The following is a 19,133-nucleotide window of genomic DNA, read 5'->3' as shown; positions in this document are numbered from 1 at the left end:
TCTTAAACAAACATATTTTACAGAAAAAAAACAGTTGTTAAATGATCTTAAAATATAATACAAGGGAGTCAAGAAACTGCAGTAATCTAGACTTGCATGGGCTGTTTTGGATATATTTATTTCTGGGTCTGTATGAGAGACCAGGCCCCGAGGTTATAAAACTTCCCTGAGTACGATTTCATGCTCAAATCCGGTTTCGTGCTCAACTCAAAACTCAGACTCAATAAACGGAGGTTATAAATAATCTGAGTACGTTTTCGTGCTCAACTTGAGCATGAAATCCGTACGATCTCAAGTACGCTTTGGACCGTGCTCAACGCTGAGTTCGACAACAACAATGGCAGCTCACCTGCGACAGACGCGACAAGCGAGGCGGAACACCCGTGTTCCGAGAGTCTTTCGAGATCGTTCTAACCCGCTGGAAGATTTAGATGTGGATGAAGTTTTTGACTGAGTTGAGCACGAATTTTTTTTTATAACCTCGGGCCCAGGACTGAGACAAACTAAATGTATTCTGTAAAGATATCAATGCAGGGAAATTTGAGTCGAAGTTTCTGAAAGATTTATCTATTTAAGAACAATTGTCTGCAGCCTTTTATGCTGGGTCTGCAAGTCAGCCATAGTTCATACCAAACAGCCTATACCAGAATGATATATTTTTTTATTGTAATGGCAGCAACTTGCTAAACATACCTCACACAAGAGAGGATCCATTATCAGGAGTAGACTGTCAAGTGTAGCACTCAGACCAGCATGCTGGGAGATATAGTCTATAAGATCCTGGACATAAAAGATGGATGGATCAGAAACAAGCTATATTAACTGGTCAGATGTAATAGTGAGTGAGTTGGGTTTAACGCCGTTTTTAACAGTATTCCAGTTATATTAAGGCATGTCAGCTTAATGTGGGACGAAAGCCCGAAGTGATGCAGGTGTCAGAGGTTTACCACTTCGGTGAAACCCACGAGCACAGGTATGGTGCTGACAAACCTAGAAACATAATCGGGGCGAACCGGGATTCGAACCCACAATCATAGGTTTCTGGCGTGCCCAAGGGATGCAACTCTGCACAGCGAATCGCAGCGCCTTGGACGACTGGGCCACCCGTGCCCCCGGTTAGATGTAATAAGTAAATCTGGTATGTTACAGTTCAGCTGATCTGACATATATGTTAAATAAACAGGAAACTACCATTAAGGTGGAAACAAATATCAGATTAATTGTTCCCCTATTACTGTCCATGGCATTTCACCCCAGGGTTTGAAATTCCTTGTATTAGAGAGCATGAGTCAGTTGGGTTTTAAGCCTCTTTGAGTAGTACTCCAGATATAGCATAGCATGTCAGCCTAATGTGGGTTTAAAGCCCGAAGTGATGCAGGTCTTGGACGTTTACCCTTTGGTGTAACCCCAATCACTGGTATGGTGCTGACAAACCTAGAAACATAATCGTGGAGAACCGGGATTCAAGGTGAGGGGAGGTGAAATGTGGTTCAATGTCGTGTCCAAGATTATTGCACTTATATAAGACGTCCATGCATGTGTGTGTGTGAGTGTGTGTGGCTGCTTTTACAAGTCCGGACTGATGCCGATTTTGTAGTGCTAGCCCACTGAGACACCATGCCGCAGTTCAACATGAATACCCCAATCAGACAGTATACTGACTCCAAGCAGACCAGTCAGCGCCAGACAGGGTAACAACAAGTATAGGGTAGCAAAAAGTATCATCTTTTTACATCTTTTGGTATGACACGGCCAGGGTTAAAACCGGGTCCTTCCTGTCTCCAGGCGGACGCTCTATCACTAGACCACGGAGGCGGTACTGGGATTTGAACCTTGTATTAGAGCCACAGTGGGTTGTTAGAACTGTAATGGCCTGGTTACATTGTAACAATATATCCCCAGACTTGAACTCCAAATCCCACACTTTGAAATTACCGTATTCGACATAATAAGCGCCCAGGGCGCTCTCAAAATTAGAAATAGGGGGCTCTTATTAGAATATTATTTTGGTGGAAAAAACAGAGTTGAAAGATAAATTTGACTGTTTATATACGACAGATATGTTTTTCCAGAATTTGATTGCCCATAGTTAAGGGTGCATATAACACGCGAGTGCGTATTATACACGAATAAATAAGTTTTGTGTACATTGATCAATCGGAAGGGGTGCTAATTGGGATTGTTCACTTGCCAATTTATTAGCAAATTATCGCCGTGGGCGCTTATTAGAGCGGGGTGCTTATTACGTCAAATACGGTATATTAAATTTTTAAACATTGTGACAATGTTAATTAATATCACAATCATATAAAGCCAGTGATGGACATGCTTTCGCAACCATGTAAACTGGACAGCCATGTGAATGTAGACTCACCCTTGATCCAGTCAACCAGTGTTAGAAATTGGCCACTAGTTAAGGTATCATAAGGACTGGTAGAAGTTTGCCCTTTTTAAGTGTTTTGCTATATGTTATCATTATAAGACGAGTGGACTAACACTGTTAGTTTATACCGCTGTCAACCTACCTTGTGTTCATTCTGTATCTGAATCACGGGGGGACTCTTCATCATCTCCTCGTACGCCTTCTCATAGGCCGGGCAGTGCAGATGCAGCTTTTACCGTCAAAATCATCAAGATAAATCCCAGTCAAGCCATGCCAAGGTATATCATCGTCATTTAACGGCAAAGTCACATCAGTATCAGTCGCGTCTCATCAGTCTTATTTACTCATTTAACAAGGATACATATTTTGTATATATGAGTGAGTGAGTTTTAACGACGAATCAGCATTATTTCAGCCATATAGGGACCTGTATGTATGAAGCTATTTAATGATATGGTATTCCCTTTTGTATCTTTAAAACATGAAGATGTGGGATGTGGGTGAAATGGGGTTAACGTCACGTTCATTGCACTTATATAGCGAAGTACATGCACTTATATAGCGAAGTACATGCACTTATATAGCGAAGTACATGCACTTATATAGCGAAGTACATGCATGTCATCCAAAGTAACATTGCATGAAAAGTTGTCATTTAAATATCTGGGTAATGTTTGTCAAAGTTTCTAAAATTTAACATTACCTTGTCCGGAAAAATGAAATTTGATGATAAAAAACAAAGCAGAGGACAATAAAACCGATCGCCTAAACGCATCACGGCAAGGGCCATGGTAAGCCAATGCACGTGAGTTCCGTGCAAATTGAAATGCACGTGTTCCCCCATTTTGTGCCCTATAAAAGTCCACTCAGACCGGATAACATTCATTTGTTATTGAATTGCTACCACATGCCAAGATTGACAAGAAATCAGCAACGCCAAGCCCTTTGACGATTGCAAGCTGGACAAACCGCCCGGCAAGTAGCCAATGCATTTTAAGTCCACGTAAGGACCATATACAGGCCCCAGCAACGGTACCAAACCACCAACACTACAGATAACCGACCACAAAGTGGAAGACCAAAAGTCACCACCCGAGGTCAGGATCATCAGATTGTGCGACAGCATCTTCAAGATCTTGTCCTAGTCCGGACAAAGGCTAGTTTTAGAGTGCTATCCCACTGAGATACTGTGGCATAGTTTTAACATGAATATCCTACTCAGACACAGTATACTGACTGATCTAGGCCCTTGATACTGTCAAGCAGCATAACAATAAGTACCATCTTTTAACGTCTTTTGGTATGATGTGGCCTTGCATCGAACCACCAGCCTTCCGCTCTCTGGGCACATGCGCTATCAACTATCAAGATTTTGAGAGACACACTAGTCAGCCCCACATAACATCAGCTGAACAATTTAGTATTTACTTTAAGATATAGTGAGTGAGTGAGTTGGGTTTAACACCACTTTGAACAGTATTCCAGTTATATCACGACATGTCAGCTTGATTTGGGAGGAGAACCCGAAGTGATACCGGTCTTAAACTTTTACCACTTTGGTGAAACCCACAAGCACAGGTGCGGCTGACAAACCAGAAACATAATCGTGATGAACTGGGATTTGAAACCACAAACATAGGTTTCTTGTGCGTCCAAGAGATGCAAATCTGTACAGTGAACAGCGAAGATGAACAAATTAGTATTTACTTTAGATATAGACTGTCACACAACACTTACATAATCCTCTGATCGGGGAACTGTGTGCACTGGTATTGGTTGCCATGGTAATGTGCCATTCCAAACTTGACTGCCCTCTGGTGGATAAAGGCCAGTGAGAACACAGTAGGCGCTCATCAACGTTCTGTCAATGTCTGTGCTCTGAACACGAATCTACAGAACATAATAATAATCATAATAGTAATCATGTCAATCGGCCATGTACATGACACAAGGATCCACACTCTTAAAGGGCATACTAGAAGCACATGACATTATTGTCAGTTTAACAAATCAATTGGAGACCCATGAAGATCCCGGGTTAGAATTGGTCTTCCGCAACCCATGCTTGTCGTAAGAGGCGACAAACGGGATTGGGTGGTCAGGCTCGCTGACTTGGTTGATTCATGTAATCATATCCACATAACGTACATCAATGCTCATGATGTCAAAGACTGGATTGTCTGGTCAAGACTCGATAATTTAAAGACCGCCGTCATGTAGCTGGAATATTGCTGAGTGCGGCATTAAACAACATACAAACAAACAAGCATTCAATTTGAACTCCCTGGGAAGTATACCATATTATTATTTCTGATGAACTGACTCACCTCTGTGTTTGTGTAGCTAGCAGTCAGGAAAGCAGCACCTATGTAGTGTGTTCTGATGAACTGACTCACCTCTGTGTTTGTGTAGCTAGCAGTCAGGAAGCCAGCACCTATGTAGCGTGTTCTGATGAACTGACTCACCTCTGTGTTTGTGTAGCTAGCAGTCAGGAAAGCAGCACCTATGTAGTGTGTTCTGATGAACTGACTCACCTCTGTGTTTGTGTAGCTAGCAGTCAGGAAGCCAGCACCTATGTAGCGTGTTCTGATGAACTGACTCACCTCTGTGTTTGTGTAGCTAGCAGTCAGGAAGTCAGCACCTATGTAGCGTGTTCTAATGAACTGACTCACCTCTGTGTTTGTGTAGCTAGCAGTCAGGAAATCAGCACCTATGTAGTGTGTTCTGATGAACTGACTCACCTCTGTGTTTGTGTAGCTAGCAGTCAGGAAAGCAGCACCTATGTAGTGTGTTCTGATGAACTGACTCACCTCTGTGTTTGTGTAGCTAGCAGTCAGGAAGCCAGCACCTATGTAGCGTGTTCTGATGAACTGACTCACCTCTGTGTTTGTGTAGCTAGCAGTCAGGAAAGCAGCACCTATGTAGTGTGTTCTGATGAACTGACTCACCTCTGTGTTTGTGTAGCTAGCAGTCAGGAAGCCAGCACCTATGTAGCGTGTTCTGATGAACTGACTCACCTCTGTGTTTGTGTAGCTAGCAGTCAGGAAGTCAGCACCTATGTAGCGTGTTCTAATGAACTGACTCACCTCTGTGTTTGTGTAGCTAGCAGTCAGGAAATCAGCACCTACATAGCGTGTTCTGATGAACTGACTCACCTCTGTGTTTGTCTAGCTAGCAGTCAGGAAGTCAGCACCTACATAGCGTGTTCTGATGAACTGACTCACCTCTGTGTTTGTGTAGCTAGCAGTCAGGAAGTCAGCACCTACATAGCATGTTCTGATGAACTGACTCACCTCTGTGTTTGTGTAGCTAGCAGTCAGGAAGCCAGCACCTACATAGCGTGTTCTGATGAACTGACTCACCTCTGTGTTTGTGTAGCTAGCAGTCAAAAAGTCAGCACCTACGTAGCATGATCTGATGAACTGACTCACCTCTGTGTTTGTGTAGTTAGCAGTCAGGAAGCCAGCGCCTACGTAGCGTGTTCTGATGAACTGACTCACCTCTGTGTTTGTGTAGCTAGCAGTCAGGAAGTCAGCACCTACATAGCGTGTTCTGATGAACTGACTCACCTCTGTGTTTGTGTAGCTAGCAGTCAGGAAGCCAGCGCCTACGTAGCGTGTTCTGATGAACTGACTCACCTCTGTGTTTGTGTAGCTAGCAGTCAGGAAGCCAGCACCTACGTAGCGTGTTCTGATGAACTGACTCACCTCTGTGTTTGTGTAGTTAGCAGTCAGGAAGCCAGCGCCTACATAGCGTGTTCTGATGAACTGACCCACTTCATACATCTGCTGCATGCCAACCTGTAACATTTATATGACAAACATAATTTTATACACTATTTCAACACAGATAGAGTGGAGGGGATCTTTGACTGAGTCAACACAATAAAATTCCTGTTAATGTGACGTTCTCATAACAGTGGGATGCTGTACTCTGACATGAAAACAAATCATTTCAGAAAACTGACTCCGCCTTTTGATATAAAACCTAACAAGGGACGCATAAAACCCCATGTACCCCTCGTGATCCTGCTACAACTTATAACATATGCAAACTAGTAAACTAAACTCAGCATGCTCAGGACCAGTGGAAATTTTTTTGACGAGCTAAATATCTAGTTGGATTAAATGTTTTTGGCACAGGCTGCTAGAATGAAGGCTGAAACTGTAAACAAACAGACAGCCGTCCCAGCCGATGACTTTGGACCAGATATCGGCCTCGGAGCAGGTGTAAATAAATCCCTGGTGTTGGAAACCATTCACTTGATTGACACCCATACATTTGAGATCATTCTAATGTCATTATTGAGACAGTGGAGGCATGGCTCTAGAATGAATCTGAAGATGTGAACAAACCTTGGAGAGCTGCCCAAACCCCTGGGGCCAGGAGTCCTCCTGATAGGGGTCTGTGGGGTACACATGGGTCGGACTACGGTCACCATGGCGGAACAGCTGAAACAGAGAAGAAATGTCCTCTTCTAACATCCAGGTTATAATTAAGGATATATAAGATTATAGGAGGAGAACTTATGGATGTCAACTTAGTTGTGGATAAATTCTCTTCCTTATGTGTATCACTTCTAAATGCCTTCGAAAAACTTGATAACATTTTAGGACTTGATGATGTACGTCAACTCAAACAAACAAGCTGGGATGGAAATGAACCAAAAACTGTCTACTAGCCCAAATAGTGATAACATATAGCAATACCCCTCAATCGTTGACATTCTTCTTACCCTTAGATTACCTTTAACAAGACTCATGAAGATCCGGGGTAGAATAGGTCTTCAGCAACCCATGCTTGCCGTAAAAGGCGACTATGCTTATCGTAAGAGGCGACTAACGGGATCGGCGGGTCAGGCTCGCTGACATGGTTGATGCATGTCATCTAACTCAATTGCGTGGATCAATGCTTATGATATTAATCACTGGATTGTCTGGTCCAGACTTGATTATTTACAGACCGTCGTCATATAGCTGGAATATTGTTGAGTGCGGCGTTAAATAACAAACCACCCAACCAACCTTTAACAAAATTCGTACAAACCTGTAGAGGTTATGGATTCTCTGATGAAATCCTCCTTGGGGCACTTATTGCATTTTCCTTTCTCAAGAAAATCTACATGACATAGTTGTAACCATTTTCCTTAATAACAAATGTTACCACACAAAAAACAACGTTTTTGTATGATATATGACCACCCCAATGGGGCCTCACCCTCTACAGGCGACACACGCCAAGGGGAGCGACTCTCACCCAAATCAAATTTCCAATGTCTCATAGCAGACGGAATGTGGGGAGGCGGGCAGCCGTGCCCCAAGGAGCATTTCATCAGAGAATCCATAACCTCTACAGGTTTGTGCGATTCTCTTTCAGATTAAATCCTCCTTGGGGCACTTATTGCATCAAGATAGACTCCTAAAGATAATAAGGAAGTGGCATCCGTCTGCAACGAGTGTAAATAATCACATTGTTTTACAAGACTATAGAGAATTAAAAAAATGGAACCCACCTTATTGTGAGGCACCACCGTCGAGAGGCGGGGGCTTGAGACAGGGCCTGGTCTGACCATACGCTATGAAAAAAGCTGCAGTAGTGGGCTTTATCATAAAACGAGTGAAAACTCAAGAACATCCCCCCCACACTTTTGTACAAGTGATAACGGGGACAATAATCGCTAGGGACAATACGCCTGGTAGCTATGCAGGCTTTAGGGTCCCGTAGGATCGAGCCAGTGTCGTGTGCAAAACGAGTGCATTATCGATTAGTAATGGCTACCGAAGAATAGTCATTCCCGGAGAGAAGAGAGGAGACGGAGCATTACAAAGCCAAGAAAACCGGGGGACATTCTAAAATCTTGAAGTCTCAATCGGCTAGAGATGTAGAACTCTGCCCAGTGCGGAGAACTGACTGACCGAACCGAGCACGCTCCCTGGAGTGTTTATCGATTTGGTAGTGTTTGATGAACGTACTCGGCCGGCTCCAAATAGCCGCGGAGCAGATCTCCTCAATGGGCAGAGAGGCGGCATACGCTTTTGACGTAGCCACTGCCCTAACCGAATGAGCCTTCAACCCCTCAGGGGGGTCCCTCCCTTTGTTTGTATACGCCGAACAGATAGCAGAGACAATCCACCGTGAAATAGATTGTTTGCTCGCAGGGGAGCCAGCCTTCCCACCGCCGTAACAGCAGAATAATTGGTTATACTTACGGATATCCTTAGTCTTGCTGATATAGACCTTGAGAATCTTGCGGACATCCGAAACATGAGCATGTCTTGCAGAGGTCCCCGACGAGGAAGGCTGTGAAAGAGCAGGTAGCTCGATAGGAGCCATCACGTGGAAAGCGTGTGCAACCTTGGGACGGTAAGTGTCCGGTAGGCGAATACTGACTCTGTCCTGGTGAAAGACGGTCAGCTCGGGATCGGCGGACATTGCGTGAATGTCGCCTAACCGTCTACCTGACGCCACCGCCACAAGGAACGCCGCCTTCTAGCTCAACAGCTGAAGGGAGAGAGACGACAGATCCCGAAAGGAAGGACCAGACAGCCAATCAAGAACGATTGACAAGTCCCAAGGAGGACTGATCTGCCGGACAGGCAGTCGGATCCTGTCCACGCCTGCCAAAAAGCGCTGCACTAAAGGGTGCGCACCCAGAAGTGCCCCGTCGATTGGGACGTTAAAAGCCGCAATGGCTGTTGAGTACCCCCTGACTGTCGATGCGGCCAGGCCAGCATCAAGTCGTGATTGGAGGAACTCTAACACCGCGACTAGATCTGCAGAAAAGAGATCTGCATGCCCTTTGTCGACACACCAGCGCGCATAGCAGGCCCATCTATCCTCATATTGAACGTTTGTCGAATCCCTCCGCGAAGCCAGTATTGTGTCTGCAACTCATGCAGGAAAACCGCTCTCCTGGAGGCGATTCCTGACAGTGGCCAAGCCACACACTGAATCCTGGGATTCGGGTGGAGTGCCCAGTTTTGGGATAGGAGGTCCTGTCGTAAAGGTAATAGAACAGGAGGCCGAGCCAGAAACCTGAGTATTACGGGAAACCAACTCTGCGCCGACCAAAGAGGTGCCAGTAGCACAAGAAGCCGCGCAGGCTGAGTGGCTAGCTGAGAAAGGACCCTGGGAATCAGAGGAACTGGTGGGAAGGCCCACAGAACTCTGTCCGTCCAACCTAGCTGGAAGGCGTCCGGTGCCGCCGACCTCGGGTCGGGGACTTGGGAGCAGAACCATGGTGTCTGGTGGTTCACCCCAGACGCAAACAGATCCACCTGGAACGACCCGTATAATCGGGAGATTATCCCGAATATCCCCGGGTCGAGCCTCCACTTGTGAGGAGCGAGGATCCGGTGAGTAGTTCTTGGCGTGTGGACGCCGAGTACTTGGACACGGACATCCACAGCCGGCGCATGCCCATGACTGCGCTCATCATCTGGGAGGCGCAGCTACGGATAGCATCCCTCGCCAGATGATTGTGAACCTCGTCCCTGCTCGGCCCTGCTTAGCCTTGGCTAAGTTAAAGGTCGAAGACCCCCCTAGGGTCACCGAAGTCCAGACGCACTCGTCCACGACCGGCACCTCGAAGTCACAATCCTCTGCCAACGGGTACCGCCTAGTAAGTTCGGGGAGATCAAACCTTTTACGGGCACCCGACAGCAGAGGATTGATGACATCGTGTACCAGTGAGGTCAAAATGCGGAGCCGTACCTGGGGCGCTTTGCACGGAGCAAAAGCGTCCCCCGGAAGGCGGAAGGCAGAACGGATCCGAGACAGGCATAGGGGCAGCCACCTGAGGCAGTACTTGGACAATCTTATCCCTGACATGCCTCAGCGAGGATGCGAAGGAAAAGCTCCCTGCAACCTCAGAGTCATCCCCTCCCTCCTCCCATCCACTCCTCATCCCTCGACTCCAGCGGAAGGTAGCCTCAGACTCCTCGGCGAGAGAGGTTGTAGACGGAATAGGAAGGGGGCACCCTAAGGCCTGGGCCCTCGCATCCCCCGACTGTCTGACACCGGGTCCCGGTCCCGAGGTGCTGGGGGTTCAAGTGAACCCACCTGGCTCACGGGCACAGGTCCACTGGACAAAGCCTCGGGTTGATAAAAGCCTCCAGCTCCGCCAGGGAAACCAAACGTTGTTTTTTGTGTGGTAACATTATTTATTAAGGAAAATGGTTACAACTATGTCATGTAGATTTTCTTGAGCAAGGAAAATGCAATAAGTGCCCCAAGGAGGATTTAATCTGAAAGAGAATGGTCTTGGTCAAACAAGGCTAGCTCTAATTTCCATCCCTGACATGTTGAATCAGTTCATTTGCTCATTCACACTGTCTCCATCAACTGACGAACATCAACAAGTACTGTACACAATAATATTGTTTAAAGGTCGCAAAATCAATAAAAACATCTGGTAATATTAAATATACTCACCGACAAGAGAAAAGTGAATACCATACATGTTGGTTAATGTATGAAGAATTACCCATATTTGTTTTATGTGTCCCGTGTTAGGCTTTATACCACGATCCGGCATCTTCCCGAGGCAAGAGAGTTAACTGACTTTAAAAGTCCAGTTTCCACCCTTGTCGAACTAGGCTGAAATTCCTGGGCTCGATCTTAGCGCCACCAGTGGCTATTACGAGTTTTGTCCTTTCTATACCTATTGACCAATCAGATTCATCCTCTGGTATCACTTGCATTTGCTTCAAACAAAACGGTGGCGCCCAGTCAAGACGATCTGATTGATAATCAAGATCTATATTGTGATAAAACGAGTCTTACATCGCGAAGTGCATCAAATCACGTGAGCACCTTGATTAAAAGCATGAAAAGATTTAGAAAATATCTGTTGACAATGAGTTAGCGATGCACATGCTTTGCAAATCCTGCAGTCGACCAAAATCTGCTTGACACTTTAAGAACCGGATTTCGATTTCGGTGCGCGATTTTGATTGGACTATGCATAGACTCGTTAGTCCAGCCAAAATGTAACTCCATAATACCAGCCTAGTTCGGCAAGGGTGGAAACTGGAATTTTATAGTCAGTTAACTCACTTGCCTCAGGAAGATGCGATCCGGAGTTGAATGGTATAAAACCTATGAGTGACGCATAAAACCCCATGTACCCCAAGTGATCCTGCTACAAGAATTTATCTTACCAACATGTTTTAATGTGACCATGGTGACAATGAAAAAGAAAGAGCACAAATTCAAACTTGATTGAAAACAGCTGTTCCATTGAGCTGACGTTAACGTGTGCTATGTATCGTGACTTCTATTAATTCGGGAAAAAGCATGAGGCTTTTTGCTTTGAAGCGGGGTATAAGGGATTTATTCTTCCTCTGAGAAGTCCACGTGCAGCCTGTGTTGTTCGTGGCGGGGTATAAGAGATTTAATATTTACAGACCATGTCATATAGCTGGAATAATGCTGAGTGCAGCATTAAAGAACAAACAAACAAACAAAACTTGTGTATGGGTAAAGATAGGTTTCCCCCAAGTCTATTGACCTTTTTCACACTTCGCTACTTCCGGTTTGAAAGCGAGGCTTGGAGAGCAGAAGGTGAAGGCTGGATAGCACATGAAACACATGGAGATGTCAGCAAGGCACGCAATCGGGACAAACTGTGACAATTTAACCATCCCGGTACATTTATCGTAAGTATTGAACATTATTCTTATTCCTATCATTGACTAACTATTCTACTGTTATCTGGTCCCCTTACCAATATAAATTTGAGTCTGGCCGTTCTTTTGTGATTTCAATTTAAAATAACCATGACCACATGATGACCACCTGGTAACTCCCAGTGCACTTTATGGTAGCTGACTTAATACAAATGCTACTGAGATCTTGTAAAGAATAATTCATTGTTTACACACCATTAAGCCAAACTATTTATTGTTAGTTTAAATAACTTTGCGGGTTGTATTTGAAGTCGAAATATTGACCTTTTGACCAGGGGTCCGGAAACGGTCATATGCGCCGGACATGTCCGATTGGGAATCTCAAATGTCCGGTTTAAAAAATTGCTTACCGGAAATTTAAATTTTTCTGTCTGGACATTTTCAAAAGCAAACAACGCTACCTTCGGGGTCAAAATAATTGATGAGCGTTATCGTATCCTTTCAGCGAATTCAGGTGAATAAACAGGTAAAACAAACTTGGTCAATAAAAGTATGAAATTTGATATAAACCATCACTAGACATGATGATTTACCATTTAAAATGTATTTCCTGCTCTCCAAGGCATTGTTTTATATGCAGAGATTAAGATTACAGTGTGTATTTTCTCGTAAACTAAGCCGGAAATAACAATCAGCTGTGCACACATCTCTCCCAATCTACCGGTGATTCAGTTAAAATGTACCCAATGATACAACTTCAAAAAATTTTGATGCAATGGTCAGAAGAAATTGTATCTGAAATTATTATTTTATCAGGAATAATATATTCCAATATCGTGTCATTTTAGTTGCAGCTTCCACCATACATACTTAAAATTATAAGAACCATAAGCGTAGCACTTTGGTACAGATGGTATGCAGGATATTTTTAGACGTATGGAATGATTTTGACCAGTCACCATAGGGACTTCCCGCGCTACATGTATTTCGAATGCGAAAACGTTATGTTGACATTTATTAGTCAAACTGCCTCAAATATGACTCTTAGCGAGGTCATGGTATGGCATTTATGATATGTGTATCCATTCTCTTGCATCTAAAGTTTGTTTCAAGGCATCAATAGCGGTAATCTGACCGTGGTTGCTGTTAATAACAGTGACTTGTGCGATCTACCAATCACTTTGCATATGATTTCGCCAAAATTACTGTAAACATTATTATAATTATTGAATGAAATATGGAATATAATTAATCAAATATATTGCAAACATTAGTCCAGATAAACAATGAACATTTTTTTTATTACCAGATATTATAATAATAGGATTAAATTGCGTACTTCAGTCGGATTTGTTGACTGGTGTTACGTGATCGCGGTGATCAGCTGATAATGTTTTCTGAGATGGGGGGAAAACATCGTGTCATTGGAAAACTTGAGTTTATTATATATGTTAGTAAATTTTGGGAGCCATGCTATACCACGCGCTATAACCGAAGCTTGCATTAACGAGGGAACACTTATGTAACAACTTGTAATGTGTGTGAAAAGTCGTACTTAAATACGCTATTTCAAGGGGGCGTGGCCTAAATGCAAATGTCCGATTGGGATTTTAAATTTTCCGGACCCCTGCTTTTGACCATATCTAGATAGATGTCAGAAACTAACTAAATTGATATGTTGATGTAATGTATCAAATTGTAACCAACTGAGAATTTACAATCATAACAAATAAGAAGTTTGCATCAGTTGCGTATTTGATGTAAATTGTAATAGACTCAAATGCATTCCAATAATTTAAATAACTTTGCGGGTTGTATTTGAAGTTGAAATATTGACCTTTTGACCAGGGGTCTGGAAACGGTCATATGCGCCGGACATGTCCGATTGGGAATCTCAAATGTCCGGTTTAAAAAATTGCTTACCGGAAATTTAAATTTTTCTGTCTGGACATTTTCAAAAGCAAACAACGCTACCTTCGGGGTCAAAATAATTGATGAGCGTTATCGTATCCTTTCAGCGAATTCAGGTGAATAAACAGGTAAAACAAACTTGGCCAATAAAAGTATGAAATTTGATATAAACCATCACTAGACATGATGATTTACCATTTAATATGTATTTCCTGCTCTCCAAGGCATTGTTTTATATGCAGAGATTAAGATTACCATGTGTATTTTCTCGTAAACTAAGCCGGAAATAACAATCAGCTGTGCACACATCTCTCCCAATCTACCGGTGATTCAGTTAAAATGTACCCAATGAACAAATAAGAAGTTTGCATCAGTTGCGTATTTGATGTAAATTGTAATAGACTCAAATGCATTCCAATACAATATTAGACCTCTAGATCTACTTGTGCTGTTGTGAATGTGAACAGTTGTTATTTTGATTGTCAATGTTGACAGATTAGATAGCATGAGGTGTAATATTTCAACTGAATTATTACATAAAGGGTGTGTAAATATGTGAAGTAAAGTACAGTTTGATCTGCATTTTGTAAACAATATTTCTACCAAAATGATATTTACTTTACTGTACCAAATTAATCATGTCATGAAATGAACAAAAAGCCAACTAATTAATGACCAGTAAATGTTCAATCTACATGTGATCTTTATATAATTTACAGAAACAGATAACTCTTTAACAGTTTGTATTCAAATATTTAAAATGCATAAATTGATATTGACATTACTATAAACTTAAAGTATAAACAGAATTATTTTTAATTCCCATGCGTATTGCAATCATAACTCATTTATTCCCTTTGTTTAATTGTGAAACCCATCTGGTTTTATGTCCACAAACATGTTTTGAAACTTTTAAAACAAAATGATTTCTTTTGCGCAAGCAATTGCCATGTATAATTGATTATTAATCATATCAATTTATATGTAAGAATATAGTTGTGCTTACTGTGTCCTTTTGCAATAATTATATTGTTATGATGTAATATTTTACTATTGTTAACAATCTTTAGAACCTTAGTTTACTTCAATCAAGTCAAGTGGTGTGATCATTTTTATAATTTTTATAATCAAAACGAGAAACATAAAAAAATATAAATACATGGAAGAAATTTGTTTTCCTTGTCAAATAACGATGATTGCATGAATTTATCTCATCTTGTGATCTGACAAAGTTAATATTTTCAAGTCAAGATATCAACTTTAGTAAACCACAAGAAGAGATAAACATTTCATTTGACAAAATAAATTCAAGTCTTATATTTTCTTTGTGATCTTCATGACCTTACTCAGAAAACCATAGTGTCAATGAGGCAGACTGACTGTAGGTGTGACAAAACGTGATATTTCACCTGATTTTAATAAAAATCTTATTTATTTCACTCCAGCGAAAGTATGTTTTCAGCATGGTCAGACAAAACAAAGTATTTCATGATTAAATACATACCGGTATTACAAATATCAAAACGTGTTTCATTAAAACAAGAGTGAATTTCTGTGTGACATTGATATAAAGAGCTGTAGTACACTGTCATTAAATTGATGCATCTGTTGAGTTTACTGTTTACACAGAATATACTGTTTGAGTTTTAGACATATCAGATGAATTGATGCCTTCAAGATTGTTCTAAAGTAGGATGTTATGTTACACACTGTGATTAATTTTCCTTAAATTTCTCTATTTCAGAAGAATGTTGTTTTCTAAATAAGCAATATTTTGAGAGAAGGTGAATATGCATTGTTTATAATAAAATTTATTGAAGTAGAAATATTATTACAATATTATTGAATTATTCATTTCAGGCCAGCGAGTCAACACAATGAAGTACCAGTATCCAGTGATGGATGTCTGGAGGAGCTTTCTGCTGACAGTAACACAATGGTTACCGTATATGACCGCGTATAAGCCGAATTTTGAGGACCAGAAAAAAGATTCTGTAGAAAGGGGTCGGCTTATCCACGGGATACACTTTCATGATAGTATTTTTCAGATCGTGATCTGTCAGAAACATCGGCTGAATGACGGTCCGATAGATTACAACTTCCCGAAAGTTTGGAAGTTGCCACGACTAGAGCCATTATTCTTATAAATTATCAATAAAGTTATTATTATACACCAATGTTGTCATTATTAAAAAAATGTTATGCATGTTACTCCTTCCGATAATAAGTTTTCAATTGAATGTTCAAAGTTTATCGTTCTTCGTAAACTCCACAATCTTTACATGTAACAATATATGTAATTCACAGCTATAATATATAATCCCCAGATAAAATCGCCAATAGCTATTACGTACGTTTTGCAAAGTTCATAAATTGATAGTGAACAAGTGTCTACCTTTATTGAAAGAGGCAAATAAACAACTGTATCGGCGAGTTATTCCGTTCGCCATTTGCAAAAACATGTGATCAGCTGTTACCTGTGACATCACGAACGGTGACCACTGTGATTGCTTCCTGTTGTTTAAAGCAACACGGTACACAAGGAAATGAGCATTGATAATAACGGGCCGATTGGTATTGTCATGTTGTTTACACAAACATTTTCAAGTTGTGGGTGCTTAGCGATCGAGTTGGGAGTAGGGGCTTAATTCCTTTGTTTTCGAGAGATTAGTTTAATAAACTGGAGAAGCCTGTGAGTAAGTGATGGTCATTTATTTAATTCAATTGGATTAACATACAATAGTGGTGTAAAGGGGGTTATAAAAGTTGGTATATTTTTACAGACTGACATTTTCATCATGAGTTTTAAACAAAAACGCCATGCTTACGATGCTGAATTCAAACTGCGAGTCTTCGCGCCAGCTGATATATTTTCTCACGGGTTCATAATTCTATATACACCGATTCACAAAATGGCGCTTGGTTGTTGATGGCAACATATAACGATCATTATGAGATTAAAAAAAACCACGAGAAACAGCTTCCCACATTATGAAAGTGGATGACTGGTTTGTTAAATCTTTTTTAGAAATAATAATGACTTTTTCAATATAATTACAACGTTTTTCATCTTATATTTTTGAATATTTGCGAGTACCGGCACATGTCTTGCAGTCCGACTTCGCAGTGTTTTTTGTCTTTCAATTCCTGATTCGGCTTATCTGCGGGTCATATCATTTTCTTTCGTATTTCAATGGTCAAATTAACACCTCGGCTTATCTACGGGGTCGGCTTATCCGCGGTCATATACGGGTACAATGTGCATCCTGTCAAAGGACGAGAAAGTGAAACGCCATATTCATTTAATCAACAAATGTGCTTCCTGTCATATTTCACTTAAATAGGACGAGGAAGTGAAAAGCCTTATTCACTCACAAAACAACATGGCCAATATTTATCAGACACTAAAAAAGCACATTGTACAATTTGTTTACAAGCAAGAAAATTATTTTCTCCTGGAATTTAATTAGGTGCTTTTGACTGACAAAAACACCTGGTCCATGCTAAGTTTTGAAAACTTATATTGTGAGAAATAAAGACATGAAAATTTCGGTTTGTTTTTCTTTGTTAAATATGAAAAATCCAGATTGTTCTATCAACATAATTTGTACCAATACATATATTTTATCTTGGCTTGATTACCAATTGAAGTTGATTCCTTTTTATCTTTTGTTATTTTATCTGTACTCATATCTGATCAAGACATTTTCAAACTATTCAGGATAAATGTACCGTATTCGACGTAATAAGCGCCCCGCTCTAATAAGCGCCCATGGCGATATTTGTTGATAGTATTGCCTAGTGAACAATCCCAATTAGCACTCCTTCCGATTGATCAATGTACACAAGACGTATTTATTCGCGTATAATACGCACTCGTGTGTTATATGCATTCTTAATTATGGGCAATTAAATTCTGGAAAAATGTATCTGTAGCATATAAACATTTCAGTGTGTAAGCATAAACCACGAAATTTATCTTTCAACTCTTCTTTTTTCCACCAAAATAATATTCCAATAAGAGCCCCCTATTTCTAATTTTGAGAGCGGCCTGGGCGCTTATTACGTCGAATACGGTATTAGTAGCTTCCTTTTGATATACAATTACCTATCATCATACAGGATTAGGTGAGGGTGTTCAAGAAGTTGGTGGTTGTATCAATTCTTATATTTCTTCAATTTCATGCAATATTTATGTTTATCAATTTTTAGTTTCCTTTTAACTTATTTTAAACAGTTCACACATTATTACTTTTGTTGTGCACGATGCAATCTCAATCGGCAATAATCAGTTAAGTAAGTGATGTTTGAAGAACAAGTAAAGTATCATCTCTAATTGTACACACTGAATAGAGTTATCGCCCCTTCTGAATATTTATTTTGACATATGAATTATTTTGTGAACTAATTTCATTTACATCGTAATATGTTAAGATAACAATCATAGCAGAAAAAGTGTCTTTTGTCAACTGGACTCATAGCAAAACGATAGTGCGTTGTGCAGCAAACACCACTAAGAAACGTGAAATAAACATGATCGACGATCTCGAGTTCGCCAAGCCACGCATTGACTGAGCAAATTTGCAAAAGTACACTGACGTGTTTCATGTTATGCGGTTCATTTACGATACAAAAACTTCTGTCATTGAATATACTGTGCCATTGTACCTATATGCCGACGAGGTTATGATAAAACAATCTATTTCTGAAATACGTATCTCGAAATGCACCTTTCGATTCACTTCCGAAATCCTGACAGCAAAATGCTAATTCCAGTGTATTACAGGCATATTTTAGTTGGACCTCATAATAAATGTGAAATATCTTCTGTATTAGATACAGAGGATACCATTTTTTGTTTGTTTGAACAAATGTTGAAATGTCCATCAGTGAAATGCACAACATGCTGTCTGTTCCCTATCAGCTGATGCGACTCTCACTGCATGGAGCTATGCTCTCCAAGCCTCATTTTCGATCCAAGATGGCGAAAGCGTGAAAAAGGTCAATACCCTTTCCTAAGGGATGACTACCCCTTTCTGATTGAAGGTGAGGTTGGGTTCACTATCTCACCTACTTAATGCATGTACAATTGTAACACAGTGTATCCCAAGGAAAATCCATGTTTATCATGTTTATTATCAAGTTTAAAAACAACTATTACGCTTGCAGCATTGTATACGATCCTTTATGTTTGTGTACATGTGCGCTAA

At 41.1% G+C, this 19,133-nt stretch overlaps 1 protein-coding gene across 2 annotated transcripts in view; it reads right to left on the bottom strand.

Annotated features, from left to right (window-relative positions):
- LOC124135074 (prostatic acid phosphatase-like) overlaps positions 1 to 19,133 on the bottom strand; it is a 35,490-nt gene that overhangs the window by 14,731 nt on the left and 1,626 nt on the right. The window contains exons 2-6 of one of the 2 annotated variants that reach the window (XM_046500268.2): positions 6,739 to 6,834; positions 6,091 to 6,183; positions 4,121 to 4,273; positions 2,526 to 2,612; positions 694 to 780 (exon numbers count right to left, since the gene is read on the bottom strand). In XM_046500268.2, the coding sequence (XP_046356224.2) occupies positions 694 to 780; positions 2,526 to 2,612; positions 4,121 to 4,273; positions 6,091 to 6,183; positions 6,739 to 6,834 (516 nt within the window). Of the gene's footprint in view, positions 1 to 693; positions 781 to 2,525; positions 2,613 to 4,120; positions 4,274 to 5,814; positions 5,878 to 6,090; positions 6,184 to 6,738; positions 6,835 to 19,133 lie in introns of those variants that run through there. The other variant, XM_048389390.1, reaches the window with a different exon arrangement.

Source organism: Haliotis rufescens, unplaced genomic scaffold (assembly GCF_023055435.1).
Source record: "Haliotis rufescens isolate VD_foot unplaced genomic scaffold, xgHalRufe1.0.p SCAF_10, whole genome shotgun sequence".
Taxonomy (NCBI): domain Eukaryota; kingdom Metazoa; phylum Mollusca; class Gastropoda; order Lepetellida; family Haliotidae; genus Haliotis; species Haliotis rufescens.
The sequence above is the reverse complement of the archived record's forward strand: the minus strand, read 5'-3'. Positions and strand labels throughout refer to the sequence as shown.